Raw genomic sequence first — 24,710 nt, forward strand, 5'->3', positions numbered from 1 at the left:
TCAACCAAAAATGCTTTGCTCTGATTAGATTTTTCTTGAATTAGAAAAATGTTCACAGGGGGTACATCACTGAAAAAAGGTTGAGAACCACTGGCTTAGAGGAAGCAGGACCTGAATCCCCTCCAGGCACCTTTTCTTTGAACTGTTTTGTGACCAAAGGCAGCGGCTGTTTACGACCACCTTCCTTTAGAAACAGCTGTTGCCATGTAATCAGGGAAAGTCCAAATAAAAGAGGAGGCATACAATCTTTCGTCAGAGCGTGGTGGGAGACTATACAAGAGTACAGCCCAGACGTTTCTCCTCATTTGAGCCAAATGTAATAATGTCTCTGTTTAATTCCTTACTTCTTGTCTTGTTTAATAGATATCATCAGTGTTTGAACCTGACAGTGAGTCTCTCACAAGTTTTTTTTTAACTGAACTCGTGGGCCACCATAGCCATAGCTCAAATGATGAATAAGAGAGGACCTAAAATGTAACCTTGAGGAACACCTGTAGTATGACTAAAGAGGCTGAACAAATGACTACTCACTGTATCTGAAGTATACGAGCGAAAGCAACACCTTAGTTGCATTCACACATTAGGAAAATAAATGTGCAATCACCAATCCCCCCAAAACTGCATTTTTGGGGGAAATTTTGCCTATCATTCACAATAACTATGAAAGACATGACGACAGATATATATATTTTTAATGCATTTTAACTCGTAAATAAACGTAAAAAAAAGTCCGCTTACAGCGGAGCCAATGGAGGGTCCTCTATATCAAAATAATTAACCATCCAAAAACTCTAACAATACTCCATTTACATTTTGATTTTGTGATTAACCAAATGATATTGTAATCATAAGCGCTAACACAGACGGACTATTCATAGCGGTGCTGATGTTTACATCATCGAGAGGTAAGCTGTTTTTTTGCTTCCTTGCTCCTTGGAAGTATATTGTAGCTCACACCTCTCACCAGGATAGAAGAAGGCGAGGACATTTCCTGACATGCTGGTACACTTTGACAGCCAATTTAGACCCGCAAATGGCGAGAACGACAGGAAAAGACCTTGGGTCCCACGTCACGTCTCTTTGTGAGGATTATGAGTCATTCTTCATCTAAATGGGAATATATGAACATCCTAGCAGTTGGCACCCTAATGACAGCAGAGCTTGTGCAGTAAAATATGTTTTATTATGTTTGTTGGCTCTCATAAAGTCTGCAGTTAGTACTAATCAGTGATGTTAAAAGAAAAGTGAATGTCGTGATGCATTTTTTTTAAATTAATGTGTCACGTACGCTTACAATTATTAAAATACGTGAATATTAAATGTTATTATAAATGTGCCCGTTATTACATTGCATACAGTAGAAGCCAAAAGTTTGGACACACCCTCTCATTCAGTGTGTTTTCTTTATTTTCATGACTATTTACATTGTAGATTGTCACTGAAGGCATCAAAACTATGAATGAACACATGTGGAGTTATGTACTTCACAAAAAAGGTGAAATAACGTAAAACATGTTTTATATTCTAGTTTCTTCAAAATAGCCACCCTTTGCTGTGATTACTTTTTCGCACACTCTTGGCATTCTCTCGATGAGCTTCAAGAGGTAGTCACCTGAAATGGTTTTCACTTCACTGGTGTGCCTTATCAGGCTTGATTAGTGGAAATTATTGCTTTATCAATGGGGTTGGGACCATCAGTTGTGTTGTGAATGACAAGGTGTGTCCACACTTTTGGCCTGTACTGTATATCATGTACATAAAACCTTAATGGAGGTGTTTGGATGCTTTTTAAGGACTCTATAGGCAGAATAGAGTGGTTCCCAAAAGCTCTATTGCAAAAGGACTTTTGATCAAATGTATTTCATATTTAGAATACATTACAAAAAAAATAAAATACATCCGTCCTCTTGTCTTTCATAATGATTGTGAACGATTGGCAAAATTCCAATTAAAAATGTCAATGCAAGTATCTGCCAATGTGTTTACAGTGGTCCACAGTGACGTACAGTCACTAGAGGCAGGTGAGGCCGGGCCTCACCTGCCATCATGTGAAGAAAAAAAATCTAAAAAGAAAATGTTGTTATTAAATTGTTATATGTATCCAGTGATTATACTATAAAGTTATTTTCCATTTAACTTCAGCAGTTTTAAAATATTTTTATTTAAAATCGCTGAATTTTCACATTTGCCGTTTAAATACTGAGAAGAGACGGTGCGGTGAACAGCAGCCAGTTGAGGCATGTCACTGCGTTGTGCCTCAACATGGATTGCGGACTCGGCTAACTGCTGGCCTGCTGTGCAGTGAGACTGTATTGCTATATGAACTATATTATACATTTCCATAGTTTAGTTAGCTGAGGTATATAATGTACAGTGTATTTTGTCAACAACTGTATGTGTGTAACATATTTCTTGTGCTGAGGGATCATAAAACGGCTGCAAAAGACGCACTGGCTGAGGCTCGCAGTAATCCCGCCTCCACGGGAGTGTTATATCAACTAAAGCCCACACTTAAACTTTCCACGTGCAAGATTGAATCTATTTAAAAAAGTTGTTTTATAAGAAGCCAAAAAGTGCAAAAACAATAACGTTCGTGTTGGAGGAGTTGTGAATGACTGCAGGGCCACAACATTAGGTACACCTGCAGACTGCAGGTGTACCTGATTCACAACTCCTCCAACACGAACATTATTGTTTTTGCACTTTTTGGCTTCTTATTAAACAACTTTTGTAACCTATTTTTATGGGCTTTCCTCTTTGTGATGTTAAGTTCCTGTTATGCGCTGTTATACAGTATATGCCTTGAGCTCTTATTTTGAAGGCGCTAAGAGCGGAAGTGATGAAACGTTGGAGTGGAGCGGAGGTTTTTGAAAGAAGGTAAATAAAGTGGTCCTCGTGTAAACTGGAGCCTCCGTGTTTGTTATTTTGTAGTTTCATACAGTATAGGCAACGTTTATAAACACTTGGTTACACTTTTTTAAATAGATTCAATCTTGCACGTGCAAAGTTTAAGTGAGGGCTTTAGTTGATATAACACTCCCGTCAGGGGGTGCATTAATCCGGCACAACAGCGACGCATGGACTTCATTTATAAGTAAAGGTAAGACCATAATAACATCTTTTTTATTAAATGTGCTTTTTTGTGTGCTACCAATGATTGTCACACACACACTAGGTGTAATTGTCCTCTGCATTCGACCCATCCATTGATCACCCCCTGGGAGGTGAGGGGAGCAGTGGGCAGCAGCGGCGCCGCGCCCGGGAATCATTTTTGGTGATTTAACCCCCAATTACAACCCTTGATGCTGAGTGCCAAGCAGGGAATAATGCTGGTATGAGCTTTTAAACATAACCCGTTAACTGCTGCCAATCAAATGGTGAATAAGATACTCTTTAGGGTTCATATGTTTGTAAATCTGACTGTGATGAAGTAAGTGCCTCACCAGCCATGAACCTCACCGCACGTCACTGGTGGTCCAAGTTCCTCCATACTACAGGAGCCATACTTGCCAACCCTCCCGATTTTTCCAGGATACTCCGGAATTTCAGTGCCCCTCCCGAAAATCTCACGGGGCAACCATTCGCCCAAATTTCTCCCGATTTTCACCCGGACAACATCATTAAGGGCGTGCCGTGATGGCACTGTCTTTAGCGTCCTCTACAACCCGTCGTCGCGTCCGCTTTTACACCATGCACATAGCGTGCCAGCCCAGTCATATATTGTATAAGGCTTCTGCAGACACACGTAAGTGACTGCAAGACATACTTGATTAATAGCCATACAGGTCACACTGAGGGTGGCCGTATAAACAACTTTAACACTGTTACAAATACACGCCACACTGTGAACCCACACCAAACAAGAATGACAAACACATTTCGGGAGAACATCCGCACCGTAACACAACATAAACACAACAGAACAAATACCCAGAATCCCTTGTATCCCTAACTCTTCTGGCCTACAATGTACACCCCTGCTACCAAGAAACCCCGCCCCCCCCCAACCCCGCCCACCTCAAACCCGCCCCCACACACCTCAAACCCGCCCCAATCTCCCGAATTCGGAGGTCTCAAGGTTGGCAAGTATGACAGGAGCACTTTAGTATTTTTAAGAATTTGATGCAAAACTGTTTGTCTCCCAAGTTTTGAACTGAACTCGGGGATCTGTATGGTGTCATTCCATGGCCAGATTTTCCCCTTGGGCCACCAGTAAATAGCCCTGCAGTATAGGCAGCGTGTGATTTGTTTGCTACCCGTGTTTGTGTAGGTTCCGGCTTCCTGCCAAATCAGAGAACCATGCATGTCAGGATAATTGGACACTTTAAATTGGTGTGCATGTGAGTGTGAATGGTTGTTTATCTATATGTGCCTTCTGAATGAATGGCGACCAGTCCAGGTTTGTACCGCGACCCTTGCACAAAGCTGGTATAGGCTCCTGAATGTGACCTTACTGAGGCTAAGAAAAGAGGGATAGAAGTTGGAAAAAAGATATGTTGTTTGTTCTAAAATAGGCCAATGATGAAATACTAAGAGTTAATGTCACCAAAATACAAGCCTAAGAGATGTGATTACAACTGAGCAGAATAATTAAAGTGGTCAGTTACCCCAACCAACATTTTTTTTAAATGTTTTTTTAATGAAAGATATCTGCAGATGAACATTTTCCAGTCCAACACACCAACACAGAATGCATATGCAAATTAGAAATAGTTCTTCTTTAATTTAAAGCCTAAAAACTAGCCATTCCTTTTGAAAATAATTGCTCCCACCGTATCTCAGTCGTGGGGAAATTGAGTGTTGTCTGTGGTCACCACAGCTAATGGTAGACGTGAGACCTTGTCAGCTGGTGCAAATCAAAAAAGGACCCGGAAGGTCTCCCAGAACACAACCTAATTGACTTTGAGGGAAAAGGTTCTCCTCTCAGATAAGATAGTGCAAGCACTTGAGGGTCCTAAAGGGCACCCCCGAGGCTTGGCTAGCGGCGCTCCAGAAAATGAACCACCGTGTTTACGCTGGTCACTATTAGACATTAGAGAGTGAGTGTTCCTCACATGAGATCTCATTTTTCCCTCCTATGACACTTGGGCAGATACTTCAAACACTTGCCATAATCATTAAGCCAGAGAATGTCCTCGTTTGTTGTGTTTTTTTTTGGAAACAAACACAGACGGACAACAAAATAATGGAAACTGATTAAAATGGATTATAACAAACTATGAAAAAAAAAAATGTGATGTGTGAGGGAGCAGGGTTGGGGTGGGGGCGGGGTTTGGTGGTAGCATGGGTGTATAATATAGGGCTGCATGGGATTCTGGGTGTTTGTTCTGTTGTGTTTATGTTGTGTTAAGGTGCAGATGTTCTCCCGAAATGTGTTTGTCATTCTTGTTTGGTTTTGGTTCAAAGTGTGGCGCATTATTAGTAAGAGTGTTAAAGTTGTTTTATATGGCTACCGTCAGTGTAACCTGTGTGGCTGTTGACTAAGTATGCCTTGCTGTCACGTACGTGTGGAAGCAGAAGATGTATATTGTATAACAAGTGTTGGGCTAGCACGCTGTTGATATAGATTGTAGAAGGCGCCAAATGTTGTACCATCATGGCACGCCCTTATTATAGCTGTAAGGGTGAAAATCGGTGAATATTAATCCCGGGGGAGAAACTGAATTCCGGAGGTCTCACGGGAAAATCGGGGGGTTCAGCAAGTAAGCTGCTGAGCCGCATCAGAGTGATCAAAGAGCCGCATGCGGCTCCGGAGCTGCGGGTTGCCGACCCCTGGCCTAGACCATCGTTACATCGCACTTCAAATATTGCAGTTTCACCATATCGCATAATTATTTAAAGCACATTCTATAACATTTTTGCCCCTCATTAAATATTTTCGAGCATCCATCCATCCATTTTCTACCGCTTGTCCCTTTCAGGATCGCGGGGGGTGCTGTAGCCTATCTCAGCTGCACATGGGCGGAAGGCGGCGTACACCCTGGACAAGTCGCCACCTCATCACAGGGCCAACACAGATAGACAGACAACATTCACACTCACATTCACACACTAGGGCCAATTTAAGCATATAAATGGCTAAATGAACTAAAATATCAATACTACAGTACAATTGGCCACTCAAGGAGACCAAACCAATCAGAGCGGACTGTTTGTGGCCACTGATTGGCTAAGTCTCAGGAAGCAGTGCTATATAGGATTAAAATAGTGGAAAGGTAACTAAAGCATTGGCAATTGGCACGGCCCGGGCACATGTCAGTGCGCATTCATGTGTGCGCCGCGTTGAGCTCACTTCCAGGAGCCCGTCAGTCCGGCGGCAGCAAGCGGCTGCAATCAAACACCAGCAATCAGCGCACCTGTGGCTGATCAGAGGACCTGCCTTCATAAGACTACACAACCTGCTATCCCGCGCCAGAACGTAGTCATCTGTTCCAGTACAGTAAGCGATCATCTAACTCTATGCATTCTCTCTCTGTTTCTCCCCTGTCGTGTTGATTGCCTCGCGTCCTCCTTATCGTCCTCCCTGCAGCCTGCCCTCGTTCCCACGTCACGAACTGTGTGTTTCGTCTTCCCGCGTTCCCTTTGCTTCCTTTTGGATCTCGACCTCCCGCTTGGACACGGACTTCCGTCTCTCTCGCTCAACACTCACGGTAACACTCAGCAGTTATTTTCCACACACAGTCACACATCACACTCTGTTGTATTAATTACACACTTCATGTTATTATTTATATATATTGTATATACCGTATTTTTCGGACTATAATTCACAGTTTTTTTCATAGTTTGGCCGGGGGTGCGACTTATACTCAGGAGCGACTTATGTGTGAAATTATTAACACATTACCGTAAAATATCAAATAATATTATTTAGCTCATTCCCGTAAGAGACTAGACGTATAAGATTTCATGGGATTTAGCGATTAGGAGTGACAGATTGTTTGGTAAACGTATAGCATGTTCTATATGTTATAGTTATTTGAATGACTCTTCTTCTGTGTGGTTGTATGACAGTTTCCCATTTCTTTACACAGCCTTTTGCATTGTTGTTGAACTCTGCGAGATCTTTTAAGCTGCACTGGTTGAGTAGTAGAGGACAGACAAGGCAGTGCTGCATCGTGTGGTCCTCTTCTCCGCATTCACAGGTGGTTGGGCCGGTTTTGTAGCCCCATCTGGCCATAGCAGCTTTTGATCGCCCTGTTCCTGTTCTCAGGCAGTTTAGTGTCTTCCACTGGACCCATGGTGTTTCTGACCCAGGGGGCAGATCTTCAAAAGGGGGGAATTCCCATGTCAATAGGAGGGGGGTCTTTCTCTCATTTTTGTGTCCGTAGCTGGAGTCTGGTTTCTTCCCGAGATGTTGTTAGGGGCTGGACATTGCTGAGGAAGCTTCTCCTTGACTTCAGACGTTGGGCTGAGGGTTCACGTCCATAGAGGAGGTGGCGTCCATCACTGGTAGCTTTTGTGAACTCTACTCGGCTGGCAACTTCCCGTCTCACGTCTGCAGGGAGGAGATGCAGGTTGTTCAGGTTGGTAGACTTCCAGCAACCAGTGATCAAGAGGCAGGTGTTGTTCAGTGCTGGGTCGAGTTTCTTGGCATGGGTTGATCTCTCCCAGACAAAACATGCATACTCCGCCGAGGAATAGCACAGGGCCAAAGCCGTACATCTTAGTGTGTGTGCTGTGGCTCCCCATTTGGAATTTGTCAGATTCTGTAAGATGTTGTTTCGGGAGCTGACTTTCAGTTTGGTGTTTTTGATGTGCTCCTTGAAGGAGAGGGTGCGGTCCAGGGTTACACCAAGGTAGACAGGGTTGGTACAATTCTCAAGTGGTGTTCCAGACCATTTGATGTTAAGAGGTCGGTTCGCATCCCGGTTCCTGAGATGGAACGAGCAGACTTGGGTCTTCGCAGGGTAGCGTGTAGATGGTTTTGCTCGTAGTAGAGGAGTAGCTCATCTAGAGCTGAGGTGAGGTTTGTTTCTATCGCTTCAAACGTACTCTCTTGAGATGTTACACAGAGGTCGTCAACGTATATGAATCGTGCAGTGTTCTGGTCCATGAATGACTCTTACCATAATATGTTACGTTAACATACCAGGCACGTTCTCAGTTGGTTATTTATGCCTCATATAACGTACACTTATTCAGTCTGTTGTTCACTATTCTTTATTTATTTTAAATTGCCTTTCAAATGTCTATTCTTGGTGTTGGGTTTTATCAAATACATTTCCCCAAAAAATGCGACTTATACTCCAGTGCGACTTATATATGTTTTGTTCCTTCTTTATTATGCATTTTCGGCCGGTGCGACTTATACTCCGGAGCGACTTATAGTCCGAAAAATACGGTATCTATAAATAAACCTAGTGCTAAACGACATCCCTCCTGTCTGTGCCGTCTCCTCCTCCTATACACATAACATCAATTGCTTTAAGACTCCAAGAGAAGCTCAACTTCCTCCTAAAAAGTAAATATGTTGTTAAATATGTACTTTTGTGTTTACATTTCATTGACTGAATATGCAGTAGAATATTTTTAACTTTTGTTCAGAATCAGCTGCTTTGGCGACAGCTGACGCAACTTTCTTCTCATTCATTGTGGTAGCGTCACAGTGCATTAAACAGCGTTGAAGCTGAGCTTCCATTGGCTTCAAAGGGGGAGCTCGGAGTGGGTTGTTCCACTGCAGCAAAACGAGAAAACCATTTGATAAATGCTTTGTCCCGCCCATCGGACATTGAGCGTCTTCGGAAGTAAATCGATGGCCTGGACTATAAGATTCTGCATGATGATTGGATGATCTATCTGAGGCTGAATCGCTTTTTGATTGACAGCAAAATGAACAAACAATCGTGAAATATTAACCTCTGCCATAGCATTTTTTAACTTTCATTCCGATGTTCCAAGTTGATTTGGAGTTTAGAAAATAGCTGAACATGAGCTTCCCCTACTTGAAAGACCAGCAGCCGCGGCTGCACGAAAGAGTGTTATTTCATGTCTAGAGAGCTGTCATAATGTTAAAAAACATGTTTAGAAGGTAGAAATGTTGTCCCAGTACCAATATTTTAGTACTGGTACTGGTAACAAAATTATTTCGATACTTTTCTAAATAAAGGGGACGACAAAAAAGTGCATTATTGGCTTTATTTAACTAAAAAATCTTATGATATATTAAACATATGTTTCTTATTGCAAGTTTGTCCTTAAATAAAATAGTGAACTTACAAGACAACTTGTCTTTTATTAGTAAGTAAGCAAACAAAGGCTCCTAATTTAGTCTGCTGACATATGCAGTAACATATTGTGTCATTTACCATTCTATTATTTTGTCAAAATTATTAAGGGCAAGTGGTAGAAAATGAATTATTAATCTGCTTGTTTATTTACTGTTAATATCTGCTTACTTTCTCTTTTAACTTCTGTTAAAATGTAATAATCATTTATTCTTCTATTGTTTGGATGCTTTACATTAGTTTTGGATGATACCACAAATCCGGGTATCAATCCCATACCAACTTGTTACAGGCTCATACATTGCACATATTCAAAGTCCTCATGTGTCCATGGACGCGCGATACGTTCCTGACCTTGGTATCATTACAGTGGATGTTAGGTGTGGATCAACCAATGACATTTGTTTACATTTTGACGCCGGTGAGCAACGGTGTGTAGTGAAGCATGTTTAGCTATTCCTCGTCCTGCAGGGATGATACTTGTAAGAAACTTACTTAATTTGGTACTTTTCAGAGGCAGTATAGTACCGAATATGATTCATTAGTATCGTGGTACTATACTAATACGGGTATACCGTACAACCCTAGAAGGTAGTAAACAGGTTTTTAATGCAGTAATTGTGGAAATATTTGATGTCTATTCAATGAGTCCCACTTCACGGTCATGTCGGTGACCAATTAACAGCAATAAACAAGGAATGACTGTAATTACTAGAACAACACTCAAATAGCGTAGACCTCTGCCAGGCCCTACGTCCCAATAGTAATAAAGTCCTGAACCAGACAGTGATCTGAATAACCCCCAAAATGTAATCACTTGTTCCTTGTCCCATTTCTGACATTTCCTGAAAGTTGAATCAAAACGTGGCCATAACTTTTTGAGTTATCCATAGCGTAATAAAACAAACTGAATGAACTCTCTTGTCAGTCGTCCACTGGCTTTGCCTCTGCTGGGCCGCTGGCACACACACAAACAGAAGTAGAATCTCATAACGTAAAACATGAAGAAACGTAGTAGAAATTCTCCGCATCAGGCCTGAAATCAGTTGTGCCTAGAGATGTCCAATAATGGCTTTTTTGCCGATGTCCAACTCTTAATTACCGATACCGATATCAACCGATACCGATATATACAGTCGTGAAATTAACACATTATTATGCCTAATTTTGTTGTGATGACCCGCTGGATGCATTAAACAATGTAACAAGGTTTTCCAAAATAAATCAACTTAAGTTATGGAAAAACAATGCCAACATGGCACTGCCATATTTATTATTGAAGTCACAAAGTGCATTACTTTTTTTAACATGCTTCAAAACAGCAGCTTGAAATTTGGGACATGCTCTCCCTGAGAGAACATGAGGAGGTTGAGGTCGGCGGGGTTGGGGGGGGGGGCGCGGGTTTGAGGTGGGGGTGGTAGGGGGTAGCGGGGGGTGTATATTGTAGCGTCCCGGAAGAGTTAGTGCTGCAAGGGGTTCTGGGTATTTCTTCTGTTGTGTTTATGTTGTGTTACGGTGCGGATGTTCTCCCGAAATGTGTTTGTCATTTTTGTTTGGTGTGGGTTCACAGTGTGGCGCATATTTGTAACAGTGTTAAAGTTGTTTATACGGCCACCCTCAGTGTGACCTGTATGGCTGTTGACCAAGTATGAATTGCATTCACTTGTGTGTGTGAAAAGTCGTAGATAATATGTGACTGGGCCGGTACGCGAAGGCAGTGCTTTAAGGTTTATTGGCGCTCTGTACTTCTCCCTACGTCTGTGTACACAGCGGCGTTTTAAAAAGTCATAAATTTTACTTTTTGAAACCGATACCGATAATTTTTGAAACCGATACTGATAATTTCCGATATTACATTTTAAAGCATTTATCGGCCGATATTATCGGACATCTCTAGTTGTGCCCTCTCCAAATTCAGACTATTTTTGGAAAGTTTCTTCAAAATCCGCTGGTAACTTTTTGAGTAATGTTGCTAACTAACAAACAAATACACCGATCCCCGGCGAGGTAATGATGACTGATTAGAATGCGTTTAATTCGACAACCCTAATTTCATTTGATATTGCTGTACATCATGAGCATATCAATATTTTTTTTCTGCGGGATCAAATAAAGTATTACAGTTTCTGATTATTGAGTAGTAAAATAGACTGGTTATGTCAACCTCTGGCAGGGATGTTTGTGCATATAGGTTTCTCCCTCTCATTAAAATACAGCATTTTTTAACGAGCAAATACATGGTCAACAAAATAGCAGCTGGCATGTGCAGGAAAGTAAGCAAATGCTTGTCTGTTTGTGCGTCAGCAGTGTGATTTAAAAATAATCTGTTAAGGCTGCAACTCACCTCTCGCTCGGTGACAGCCAGTGTTGGGTTAGTTACTGAAAACCAGTAACTAGTTACAGTTACTAGTTACTTTATTTCAAAAGTAACTCAGTCACTAACTCAGTTACTTACACCAAAAAGTAATGCGTTACTGTGAAAAGTAACTATTTAGTTACTTCTTCTACTTTTTGTTTTTAAAGCTCCCATTAATGCCCTTTTAGCCTTCATTTCAGTACTGTTATTGCACTGGAGAATAATACAATCTGTTGATCAACTTGACATACATTTGCATCACTGAACTCTGCTAAGCAATGTGCTCTACATACAACACACAAAGACAAAGATATGTTTCAAAGGGCCAATTTATTTCAGGCCAGAACAAATTGACAAAACTATTTTAAATAGCTGCAACATAACATACATAAGTAACAAACAGCATAATAACACTAACACTAACCACGTTAAACCCAGATTCCAAACTAACAAAGGTCTTAACTCATTGTCTTTCTATGCCACTTCAATATGGAATCCACTCCCAACAGGTGTAAAGTAAAGGGCATCTCTATCCTCCTTCAAAACCGCACTAAAAGAACATCTCCAGGCAACTACAACCTTAAACTAACACCCTCCCTTCCACATAATACCTCTTCGGATTGTAAATAATCAAATGTAGACATTTTTTCTTATACTTTCTGATCTCTCTCTCTGTGTCCACTACTTGCTATACATATCCTAACAAGTCAGTCCTACACTGTTTCAATGTCCATTTCTCTGATGATGCAATTGTTGATGCTGATTGTTGATGGCAGAAGTGTTGATACCAAACACACCTAACCCCCCCACCCCCATAAAAAATAACGTAAAATAACGCAGTAACGCATCATGTAGTAACGGTAACTGAGTTACTTAATATAAAAAATAACGCGTTAGATTACTAGTTACCGCCGAAACTAACGGCGTTACAGTAATGCGTTACTTTGTAACGCGTTAGTCCCAACACTGGTGACAGCTTTGACAGGTAACAGAACTTTACAAGCCTTGACAGGATAATCATTGATGTAGATAGATGGGTGTGGATAAAGCAACATAGTACCAAACAGGTGCGAGCGGTGTTCGGAAAAACGGCGTTGCATAATTACGGTGTTAATAATGCCACAGTGCTGTGTTATTCTAGTAACTGGTAGCCCAATTACTTTTACGTACCAGCAAGATCACTTTAGGAAGTAGCTTTTTACTAGTGAAAGTAGCACCCCGTGCCTGCACCACTACTATGGGGGAATAATGAACATTCAATAAAGTGCCAATCATCAACAATAAACTAATAAAAAGCGTGACATTTTTCTTGGCCAAGGGAATGTTTTTTAACATTTTGGTGATGATCAATATTTTCCTTCAAATATGCACAATTTGAAGAGCTAAAACGTTGATAAATAATGTGTGATTGTGACAATTGTCTGCCACTTATACTGTTCAGGGTCACATGTGAGCTAGGGCCTATCCCAGCTTTCTTTCTGTGAGGGACAGTGTACACACGAGACTGGTCAGCAATCAATCACCAGCAGCATGTGACAAACAACCCATCACACTCGCATTGACACTAGTCTCTAATCAACCTAGCATGCACGGAAACAAGAGCATCTTTTCTCTCTGGCAGTCATCGAGGGTGGACGCTCCCCTTCCCTCTCCCTTAGCTCTCCTGCTTGCTTCTTTGTCTTGTCTTAACTTTCTTGTTGCTTCTTTTTGCACTGCTCTCCAAATCTAAACATTGGAACTACAAACCCCGTTTCCACATGAGTTGGGAAATTATGTTAGATGTAAATATAAACGAAATACAATGATTTGCAAATAATTTTCAACCTATATTCAGTTGAATATGCTACAAAGACAACATATTTGATGTTCAAACTGATAAACTTTTTTTTTTTGCAAATAATCATTAACTTTAGAATTTGATGCCAGCAAACGTGACACAAAAGTTGGGAAATGTGGCAATAAATACTGATAAAGTTGAGGAATGCTCATCAAACACTTATTTGGAACATCCCACAGATGAACAGGCAATTTGGGAACAGGTGGGTGCCATGATTGGGTATAAAAGTAGATTCCATGAAATGCTCAGTCATTCACAAACAAGGATGGGGCGAGGGTCACCACTTTGTCAACAAATGCATGAGCAAATTGTTGAATAGTTTAAAAAAAAACTTTCTCAACCAGCTATTGCAAGGAATTTAGGGATTTCACCATCTACGGTCCATAATATCATCAAAGGGTTCAGAGAATCTGGAGAAATCACTGCATGTAAGCAGCTATGTTTGTGACCTTCGATCCCTCAGGCTGTACTGCATCAACAAGCGACATCAGTGTGTAAAGGATATCACCACATGGGCTCAGGAACACTTCAGAAACCCGCTGTCAGTAACTACAGTTGGTCGCTACATCTGTAAGTGCAAGTTAAAACTCTCCTATGCAAGGCGGAAATTGTTTATCAACAACACCCAGAAACGCCGTCGGCTTCGCTGGGCCTGAGCTCATCTAAGATGGACTGATACAAAGCGGAAAAGTGTTCTGTGATCTGACGAGTCCACATTTCAAGTTGTTTTTGGAAACTGTGGACGTCGTGTCCTCCGGACCAAAGAGGAAAAGAACCATCCGGATTGTTATAGGCGCAAAGTTGAAAAGCCAGCATCTGTGATGGTATGGGGGTGTATTAGTGCCCAAGACATGGGTAACTTACACATCTGTGAAGGCACCATTAATGCTGAAAGGTACATACAGGTTTTGGAGCAACATATATTGCCATCCAAGCAACGTTACCATGGACGCCCCTGCTTATTTCAGCAAGACAATGCCAAGCCACGTGTTACATCAACGTGGCTTAATAGTAAAAGAGTACGGGTACTAGACTGGCTTGCCTGTAGTCCAGACCTGTCTCCCATTAAAAATGTGTGGCGCATTATGAAGCCTAAAATACCACAACGGAGACCCCCTGTTGAACAACTTAAGCTGTACATCAAGCAAGAATGGGAAATAAATCCACCCGAGAAGCTTAACAAATGTGTCTCCTCATTTCCCAAACGTTTACTGAGTGTTGTTAAAAGGAAAGGCCATGTAACACAGTGGTGAACGTGCCCTTTCCCAACTACTTTGGCACGTGTTGCAGCCATGAAATTCTAAGTTAATTATTATTTGCAAAAAAATAAATAAAGTTTATGAGTTTGAACATCAAATATCTTGTCTTTGTAGTGCATTCAATTGAATATGGGTTGAAAAGGATTTGCAAATCATTGTATTCCGTTTATATTTGCATCTAACACTATTTCCCAACTCATATGGAAACAGGGTTTGTATTTTACTGGCCTCAACAAAATTGACAAGATTTTGGGTTTGGGTGAACCTGCTGTCGTAACAAAGCCGTTGTTGCTGGACACGCGACGGACTCTTGGGAGAAGAAGGAGTGCCGCGTGCCTGGCGACCCTTTTCTGCCGTGAAGATATCCACCTATTCGGAATTATGACAACAGGACACCTGCTGATTGGAGTAAGCGCTGCTCTGGTTTTTCGAAAAATTGGAAGTTGCTGGCAGTCTTCAAAGTACCCCAAAGCTGCCACAAAGTATTGGAGGATGCGGAAAGAACTGTGGACACTCTTGTGATTTTGGATCACATCAGACTGTCTGCCCCGCAGTTTTTGAGGACCAGTCATGGACAATTTAGAGTGAAAAGCAAATTTTATTTTCACTCGCATAAAACATGGATTGTTTCCCTGGCTTCGAGACTCTCCCGAAGGATAGTGCAGCGAAAGCACAACAAACTCCCTTGTCTCATGGACACACACCTGTTGTTGTTGACTTTGGACTGACTGGCAAGAACACCAAGGCCGCGGAAGCAGAGACACAATACGGGCTTACACACACACAAAAATATACGCCAGACACACATACCCCAGCCCCAATCCAACGCCCTCAACGCAAATCCCATAGGGGTGATGAATGGATGGTCGACGTCTGAGAGCTGCGGCCTACCATCATGACCTCGCCCTTCCCTCTGTTGCTAGATATCTCGAGATGTACGTTGTAATATGTATATGTGCTTTGCTATGGAGGTTTTTTCCCCACTCCAAACTAAGCCCCCTTAGGAGCCCAGTCTAGAGATATTATTGTTGTGCAGCATTTTGGAAACATTTTGTTGTTTAAATGTGCTATATAAATAAAGTGGATTGGATTGGATAGATTGTATTTTTTTACTCATCCTTCCGCAGCGTTTTTACCTTTTTCCCACCTTTTACGGAGCGCCTTGTGGCGACCCATCAGCGTTCCTGTTCTGTAACCCTGTACACCAGGGGTGCTCATTACGTCGATTGCGAGCTACCGGTCGATCTCGGCGGGTGTGTCAGTCGATCAACAGCCAGGCGTTAAAAAAATAGTCCTAAAAATGAGCGATCATACATCTTCACTATGACGTCACTTTCATCACTTGATTGACATTCACGGCACCCGAGGGTCTTCTGAGATGACGCTGGCTGCTGCCAGCTCATTAAAATTGCCGACAGGAAGGCGAGAAACACTTTATTTCAACAGACTCTGGCGCCGAACCTGTCCTCAAAACTCCAAAGACCGACTGCACAGTTGCGCTAACAAAATAAGAGTCTCAGAAAGCTGGCGTGCACAAGCTAGCAAGCTACGGAGTTTGCCGACAATGTATTTCTTGTAAAGTGTATACAAAGGAGTACGGAAGCTGGACAAATAAGATGCCAAAAACCAACCACTTTCATGTGGTATTGGACAGAAAGGAGGACTTTTTTTCTCCTCCATTCGAAAATGCGGACGTTATCAGCACCACTGTCTGATTCCAATCAATGCAAGTCATCAGAATCAGGTAATACACCAACTTATATTCTTGTCTTCTTGAAAGAAAGGAATCTATATGTGTTAAACATGCTTGTATTATCTTTAAACACCTTTAAGTTGTTAACAATATTCACTATATGTGTTAAACATGCTTGTATTATCATTAAACACCTTTAACTTGTTAACAATATTAACTATATGTGTTAAACATGCTTGTATTATCTTAAAGCACCTTTAAGTTGTTAACAATATTAACTATATGTGTTAAACATTCTTGTATTATCATTAAACACCTTTAATTTATTAACAATATTAACTATGTGTTAAACATGCTTGTATTATCATTAAACACCTTTAACTTGTTAACAATATTAACTATATGTGTTAAACATGCTTGCATTATCTTTAAACACCTTTAACTTGTTAACAATATTAACTACATGTATTAAACATACTTGTATTATCATTAAACACCTTTAATTTTTTAACAATATTAACTATATGTGTTAAACATGCTTGCATTATCATTACACACCTTTAACTTGTTAACAAAAACATATATTTCATAAATAAGTAAATATAAATTATATATATGAATGAGGTAGATCCCCACGACTTGATCAATTGAAAAGTAGCTCGCCTGCAGAAAAAGTGTGAGCACCCCTGCTGTACACTGTTTCTCTAATCTTGAACGGTTTGTGCTGAAAACAAAGTTTCGTTGTACTTGTGCAATGACAATAAAGATCTACCTATCTGCAGAAAACCAATGTAAACACAGAGAGTGCAGCTAAGATTCGAACTCACAACCTCCTGCCTGTGGAAAAAAAAAACAACATTTACATTTCATTATAGTCCTTATATGTATGCACAGACCCACAGACCTCGGATAAGCGGAAGAAGATGGATAGATGGATGGATAGTCCTTATATGTATCCACAGATTAGTAAATATGGAGTCTTTTATGAAGTGTAAATACATTTGCTCATTAAACATGCATCTGCTGCGGTTCTTTGTGTGCTGTTTGTTTTCTCGCAAGAACTAGAAAACAAAGTAACAACAAAGGTGAATACGTTTGTGGCATTCATTTCTGACGATTCTTCTGTGTTGTCTCACTTAGACTGCTACTGAGTCAGATATATTTAAGTACCAAACAGGCAACCCGGGGTACGCTTCAAACATTGATTGGAAAAAAAGAATTGCGGCATTTATGTCTGTGTTTTGTTGTCTATGGTGGATTCAGCGGTTGAACGGGTGTTTATTGTTTTGCAGTTTAAAGTATCACAACGTTCACAAACTCCTCAAAGTCAGGTATTCACCCACAACACACGGGATGCGCTCAGCATACATGATCATATTATGTGAAGCCATGCTCGACCAGGAACGCCTTTGAGAGGCCAAGGTTTAAAATTCTCCTCCTTAAAACAAAAAGGCCCAGAAGGTCACCTTTGCTTTGTTTTTCTAAGACCGCCTGCTTGACACTGCAGACCGTGAAACTTTCCTTTGTGTGGAAACCGTTTACTATTTCTTCATGTTGTTGTAAAAGACCTTGACTGCCCCTCGTTTAGCCCCTCTGTTCTTCACTTATTTCAAAAGTTTGTTGGGGATCTCACAGAATGACACAGAATACAGTAGGAAAAGGATTCGTATGGCCCCATTCGTCACGGTTTACCTGACACATGAAAAGTGACAAATTGGGGATGCACTATACCAGGGGTCGGCAACCTTTAACAGTCAAAGAGCCATTTTGACCAGTTTCACAAATCAAAGAAATCAATGGGAGCCACAAAATTCTTTGAAAATTTTAAATGAAATGACACTGCATAAAAAGTTTTATTTTTGCTTTGTGCTATGTATAAACCAAGGGTCTCGAGTTTTGTATGATTGGCGCTTGACAGCATCATACTTGTCAACCTCACAATTTTTCCAGCATACTACGAATTTCAAGGCAAATATTCTCTCGAACGTGCCGTGACAGTACAGCATTTAGCGCCCACAACAACCATCATGCCGGCCCAGCCACACGTGGTATGGTACTTCTGGTTGCTCACGTTAATGACAGCAAGACATACTTGGTCAACAACCACACAGGTTACACTGACAGTGGTGGTATAAACTTTAAAACTCTTACTAATAATGCGCCACGCTGTGAACCCACACCAAACAAGAATGACAAACACATTTTGGGAGAACATCTGCACCTTAACACAACAGAACAAATACCCAGAATCCCATGCAGCCCTGACTCTTCCGGGCTACATTATACACCCCGCTACCAAACCCCGCCCACATCAACCGACGAACGGAGGGGGGTGAGGAGGTGTGTGTGTGTGTGTGTGGGGGTGGGGGGTGTTGTGTGGGGGAGCAGGGTTGGGGTGGGGGCGGGGTTTGGTGGTAGCAGGGGTGTATAATGTAACCCAGAAGAGTCAGGGCTGCATGGGATTCTGGGTATTTGTTCTGTTGTGTTAAGGTGCAGATGTTCTCCCGAAATGTGTTTGTCATTCTTGTTTGGTTTTGGTTCAAAGTGTGGCGCATTATTAGTAAGAATGTTAAAGTTATTTTATATGGCCACCGTCAGTGTAACCTGTGTGGCTGTTGACCAAGTATGCCTTGCTGTCACTTACGTGTGCAAGTAGGAAATGCATACAACAAAAGACTAGGCTGGCATGCTGTTTGTACAGATTGTAGAGGGTGCTGAATGCTGTACCATCATGGCACACCCTTATTATTATTATTGTTAGGGTGAAAATCGAAGAATATTAATCCCGGGAGTTTTCTGCGAGAGGCACTGAAATCCGGAAATCTCCCGGGAAAATTGGGAGGTTAGGTAAGTATGCAGTTGAGCTGCATCAGAGTGATCAAAGAGCCGCATGCGGCTCCGGAGCCGCGGGTTGCCGACCCCTGCACTATAACCTTTAGCCGCCAGATGGCAGTACAGTGTTGAATATCTTAAAACGTGCTCTGCGGCAATTCCAACTTTGACCACAGTGTCAGTTGCGGTGCAGTCATTTTCAGCAGACTGCATTGCAAACAAATAACACCACCTCTTACTCTCACGGGTGATCCACCCAGGATTGGGGCCACACAAATTCATTTTCTTACTGGACATGATATGCACAGGTGAATGTCACATTACCGCAAACGGGTCCTTCGTCCGAGCGGTCTGCACAGTCCACTTTGGCATTGCAAATCTTGTCAGGAGTGAGGCAGACGGAGGTGTCGTTGGCACAGTGGTATCTGGGTGGCTTACAGATAGCGGACTCACAGGACTCCTCATCTGAGCGGTCTTCGCAGTCAATGTCGCCATCACACACCCAGCTCTTTGTGATGCACTTTCCTACATGCATAGACACATAATGTATACTGTCACAAACAGCAACTACTTCAGGGTATGCATTGTCAACTTTACAATCAATAACATAGTTATGGCTATGGTATTAGTTCATTTCGAACATGCATACAATTACAATATGGTGCATCACATATTCCCAGTTTCTCCGGACAAGCTTCCTGAAAAGGAAGAGAGAGATGCAGAGCTCATTCAATCCTTTTACTGTTTTATAGCAATTGCTGGGTTGCAATCAGGTAAACCGAGAGGCACTTCCCGGTTTTAAGCTACTGTTTATTTACAAGCATCAGTGCAGATTGGGGCGTATTTTGAGAGGTTTAAAGGCAAATATACAAGCCAGATGTCATGAAAAAATATTGCATCAGGATGGAGTGGATTTATACATTCGTGAGAAGATAAATATTTTAACGATTTAAACCATTCATCGTCACCAAAGTCGACTGTTCAAGTTACTGCTTGACTGCACTTCCTTCTACACACGCAAGGATTTAAAGGGGTCATATCATGATTTTTTTTTGTACATTTAAAACATGTCCTTCTGGTCTGTAATTATAGTCTGCAAATGATGTGTTGTTGTTGAGTGTCTGTGCTGTCTAGAGCTCGGCGCAGTAACCGTGTAATACTCTTCCATATCAGTAGGTGGCAGCAGGTAACTAATTGCTTTAAAGATGTTGGAAACAGCGGGAGGCAGTGTGCAGGTAAAAAGGTTTCTAATGCTTAAAACAAAAACAAACAAAAGGTGAGTGCCCCTAAGAAAAGGCATTGAAGTTTAGGGAAGGCTATGCGGAACAAAACAAAAACTGAACTGTTAAGTAAACAAAAACAGAATGCTGTACGACAGCAAAGACTTACTGTGAAGCAAAGACGGGCGTACACAATGTACATCCGAACGTGACACGACAATCAAAAATGTCCCCACAAAGAAGGATACACGCAACTGAAATATTCATGATTGCTAAAACAAAGTAGATGCAGGAAATATCACTCAAAGGAAGACATGGAACTGCTACAGAAAAATACCAAAAAAAGAGAAAAAAACATAAAAATTGGAGCGCAAGACAAGAACTAAAACACACACACAGGAAAACGGCAAAAAACTCAAAATAAGTCACGACGTGATGTGACAGGTCGTGACAGTACACATACTTTGAGACACGAGCTATAATGATGCATGGTTGGTTATGGTTTATTGTCATATCCAACAATTGCTCTTTACTGTCAACTGAGTTTTTTATTTTTTATGATTTCTGCTGGTGGTGTGCCTCTGGATTTTTTCAACGCACAAAATGTGCCTTGGCTCAAAACAAGTTGAAAAACACTGGTCTACATAACATATATTGATGGTTCTTTGGTTAACAATTTGCATAGATCTTGTTTAACACACCTTCTTCAAGCCAATTTTTGACTCCCTTTAAAAACAAGTCGTTTTGAGAGGCAGAGTTGTTTGATGCAAATCAAACAACTAATCACCTCGCCCCTTCATGCTGACTGAACCTTTGTTGCTGCCCTGGCAGCCATGCTTTGTAGTTTTAGAGATAAGCTTCCCGCAAGGTGTTGAAAATATCTTTGAACAACATTTTTAACAAACTAAATGATATTTTGCACAGTTGTTCTTAAATGCCTGATACAATAATTCATCCATCCATCAATCTTCTTCCGCATATCCGAGATCAGGTCGCAGGGGCAGCAGCCTAAGCAGAGAGGCCCAGACTCTCCTCTGCCAGCCACTTCATCCAACCCCGGGCGTTCCCAGGCCAGCCGAGAGACTCCCCAACGTGTCCTGAGTCTTCCCCGTGGCCTCCTACCAGTTGGAGGTGCCCTAAACACCTACCCAGGTAGGCATTTGGGGGGCATCCTGACCAGGTGCCCAAACCACCTCATCTGGCTCCTCTCGATATGGAGGAGCAGCGGCTTTACTTTGAGCTCCTCTCGAATTACAGAGTTTCCCACCTTATTCTAAGGGAGAGCTCTGCCACCCGACGGAGGAATCTAATTTCGGCCGCTTGTGCCCATGATCATGTCATTTCTGTCATAACCCAAAGCTCATGACCATAGGTGATGATGGGAATGTAGATCAATCAGTAAATTGAGAGCTTCGCCTTCCGGCTCAGCTCCTTCTTCACCACAACGGACCGATGCAGGGTCCGCATCACTGCAGGCGCCGCACCAATCCGCCTGTCGATCTTACGATCCACTGTTCCCTCACTAGTGAACAAGACACCTAGGTACTTGAACTCCTCCACTTGGGGCAAGATCTCCTCCCCAACCCGGAGATGGCACTCCAGACTTTTCCGGGCGAGAACCACGGACTCGGAATTTGAGTTGCTGATTCTCATCCCAGTCGCTTCACACTCGGCTGCGCACCGATCTAGTGGGAGCTGAAGATCCTGGCCAGATGAAGCCATCAGGACTATATCCTCTGCAAAAAGCAGAGACCTAATCTTACAGCAACCAAAGCGGATCCCTTCAACCCCCTGACTGCGCCTAGAAATTCTGTCCATAAAAGTTAAAAACCGAATTGGTGAGAAAGGGCAGCCCTGGCGGAATCCAACCCTTACTGGAAATGGATCTGATTTACTGCGGGAAATGCGGACCAAGCTCTGACACAATCATACAGGGAGGGGACTGCCACAATCATACGTTCCGATACCCCATACTCTCTGAGCACTCCCCACAGGACTTCCCGAGGAACACGGTTGAAGGCCTTTTTCAAGTCCACAAAGAACATGTAGACTGGATGGGCAAACTCCCATGCACCCTCAAGAACCCTGTTGAGAGTATAGAGCTGTTCGACAGTTCCACAACCAGGACGGAAACCACACTGCTCTTCCTGAATCCGACGTTCGACTATTCGGCGTAGCCTCCGCTCCACTACACCTGAATAGACCTTACCGGGAAGGCTGAGGAGTGTGATCCCACGATAGTTAGATCACACCCTTCGGTTCAGTGCTTCAGTACTGACATTTGTGTGTGGTTTGGATTAGTTCTCGCGGAACAAAAGGCAATAAAATTGGACCCTGGTATGCAAAGGTGATGGCCCTATCCGTGTGAAGAGACTAAATGTTTAGCTTAATGTAAACATCTAAGATACAACCTGCATCTGTAGTCTTTCCAGACACTTACACACTAACATCTCCTTTTATGGTCAGGGTGTGCCATACTTGCCAACCTTGAGACCTCCAATTTCGGGAGGTGGGGGGTGGGGGGTGGGTGCGGGGGGCGTGGTTGGGGGCGTGGTTAAGAGGGGAGGAGTATATTTACAGCTAGAATTCACCAAGTCAAGTATTTCATATATATATATATATATATATATATATATATATATATATATATATATATATATATATATATATATATATATATATATATATATATATTATATATATATATATATATCCCCACGACCCCGAAGGGAATAAGAGGTAGAAAATGGATGGATATATATATATATATATATATATATATATATATATATATATATATATATATATATATATATATATATATATATATATATATAAGAAATAATTGACTTTCAGTGAATTCTAGCTATATATATATATATATATATATATATATATATATATATATATATATATATATATATATATATATATATATATAAATAAAAGAAATATTTGAATTTCAGTGTTCATTTATTTACACATATACACACACATAACACTCATCTACTCATTGTTGAGTTAAGGGTTGAATTGTCCATCCTTGTTCTATTCTCTGTCACTATTTTTCTAACCATGCTGAACACCCTCTCTGATTATGCATTGCTGTGTGGCACACACAAAAGTGCTTTCATCAAATGCACTAGATGGCAGTATTGTCCTGTTTAAGAGTGTCACAACATTGCTGTTTACGGCAGACGAACTGCTTTACTGTAGACGTTCTTTATATTGTGGGAAAGCGAACCCAGGTCCGCATAGAACTGGAGGGGGCGTGGCCTCCAGCTCCGCCTGAATTTCGGGAGATTTTCGGGAGAAAATTTGTCCCGGGAGGTTTTTGGGAGAGGCGCTGAATTTCGGGAGTCTCCCGGAAAATCCGGGAGGGTTGGCAAGTATGGGGTGTGCTCTCCTGACCCAGCGCACACACTTGGTAGGAATATAAGACTGGTGGTTTGGCTTCTTCTTTTTAAGAGTCCTTCATTTTTTGACATAGGCTCCTCCGGGTACTGCAGACCTGTTTATTGACGCTCGCTTGTAATAAAGCAACCTTTTGTTCAGAAAAGCGCCTCCGACGTCTCTTTTGATACAACCGCACTGTCGTGTTGCCCTCCTGCCCGGGAGGAGGTGACAAGACCAGAAATACTCTTCACTAATCAATCACAGAACAACCATGGACATCTGTCATTTTCATGCAAAATTCAATAATTGCATTACAAGTACACTTTTGTTTTCGAAGTGACTAATGCTGACTATAAATATACAGGACTTTTATTTGCTTGTTTTCAAATTCTACACTAGGATACGCCTTTCGCCCACTACTACTACTGCATGTTACAAAGAAGTAGGTGGAACTACTGACGGAATCGAGCGAAGGCAACATCACAGACACCAGCGTCTCATAATTTTTGTGCTGTGCAGAATTGATGCGTATTCCAATTTACAGGTTTCCCTTCAAAGCCACCGCCTTGGTTTGTTCTTGGTGCCAGATCAGTGTGTGTGGGAGGATGAAGCGACAGCTGAGGGTGTCATTGTGTGTGCGTGTTCAGGTTTGTGTGTTTGTTGTTACAGACATGGAATATTTCAGGCTGGCTGTCCCATCAAAAATACATACTCACATATCGCTTTTGATTGAAGCTTTCATATGTTTAGAGCTGATTTGATGCCAGCAAAGTAAAAATACAACTCTCTGTGTTGGGTGCAGTCGCTCCCGCGGAGCATTAACTATGGATGACTTTTCAGAAATGTTCCAGTATAAGCTTACTGGAAAAAGCATGTTTGTGGTATTAGCA

General features: G+C 41.7%; 1 protein-coding gene across 2 annotated transcripts in view; it reads right to left on the reverse strand.

Annotated features, from left to right (window-relative positions):
• Nucleotides 1–24,710, reverse strand: part of lrp1bb (low density lipoprotein receptor-related protein 1Bb) — a 1,021,613-nt gene that overhangs the window by 429,886 nt on the left and 567,017 nt on the right. For both annotated transcript variants that reach the window (XM_072912020.1, XM_061926507.1), the window contains one exon: nucleotides 19,529–19,729. In XM_072912020.1, coding sequence (XP_072768121.1) covers nucleotides 19,529–19,729 — 201 coding nt within the window. The remainder of the gene's footprint in view (nucleotides 1–19,528; nucleotides 19,730–24,710) is intronic.

The sequence above is a fragment of the Nerophis lumbriciformis genome, linkage group LG31, assembly GCF_033978685.3.
Source record: "Nerophis lumbriciformis linkage group LG31, RoL_Nlum_v2.1, whole genome shotgun sequence".
NCBI classification, from domain to species: domain Eukaryota; kingdom Metazoa; phylum Chordata; class Actinopteri; order Syngnathiformes; family Syngnathidae; genus Nerophis; species Nerophis lumbriciformis.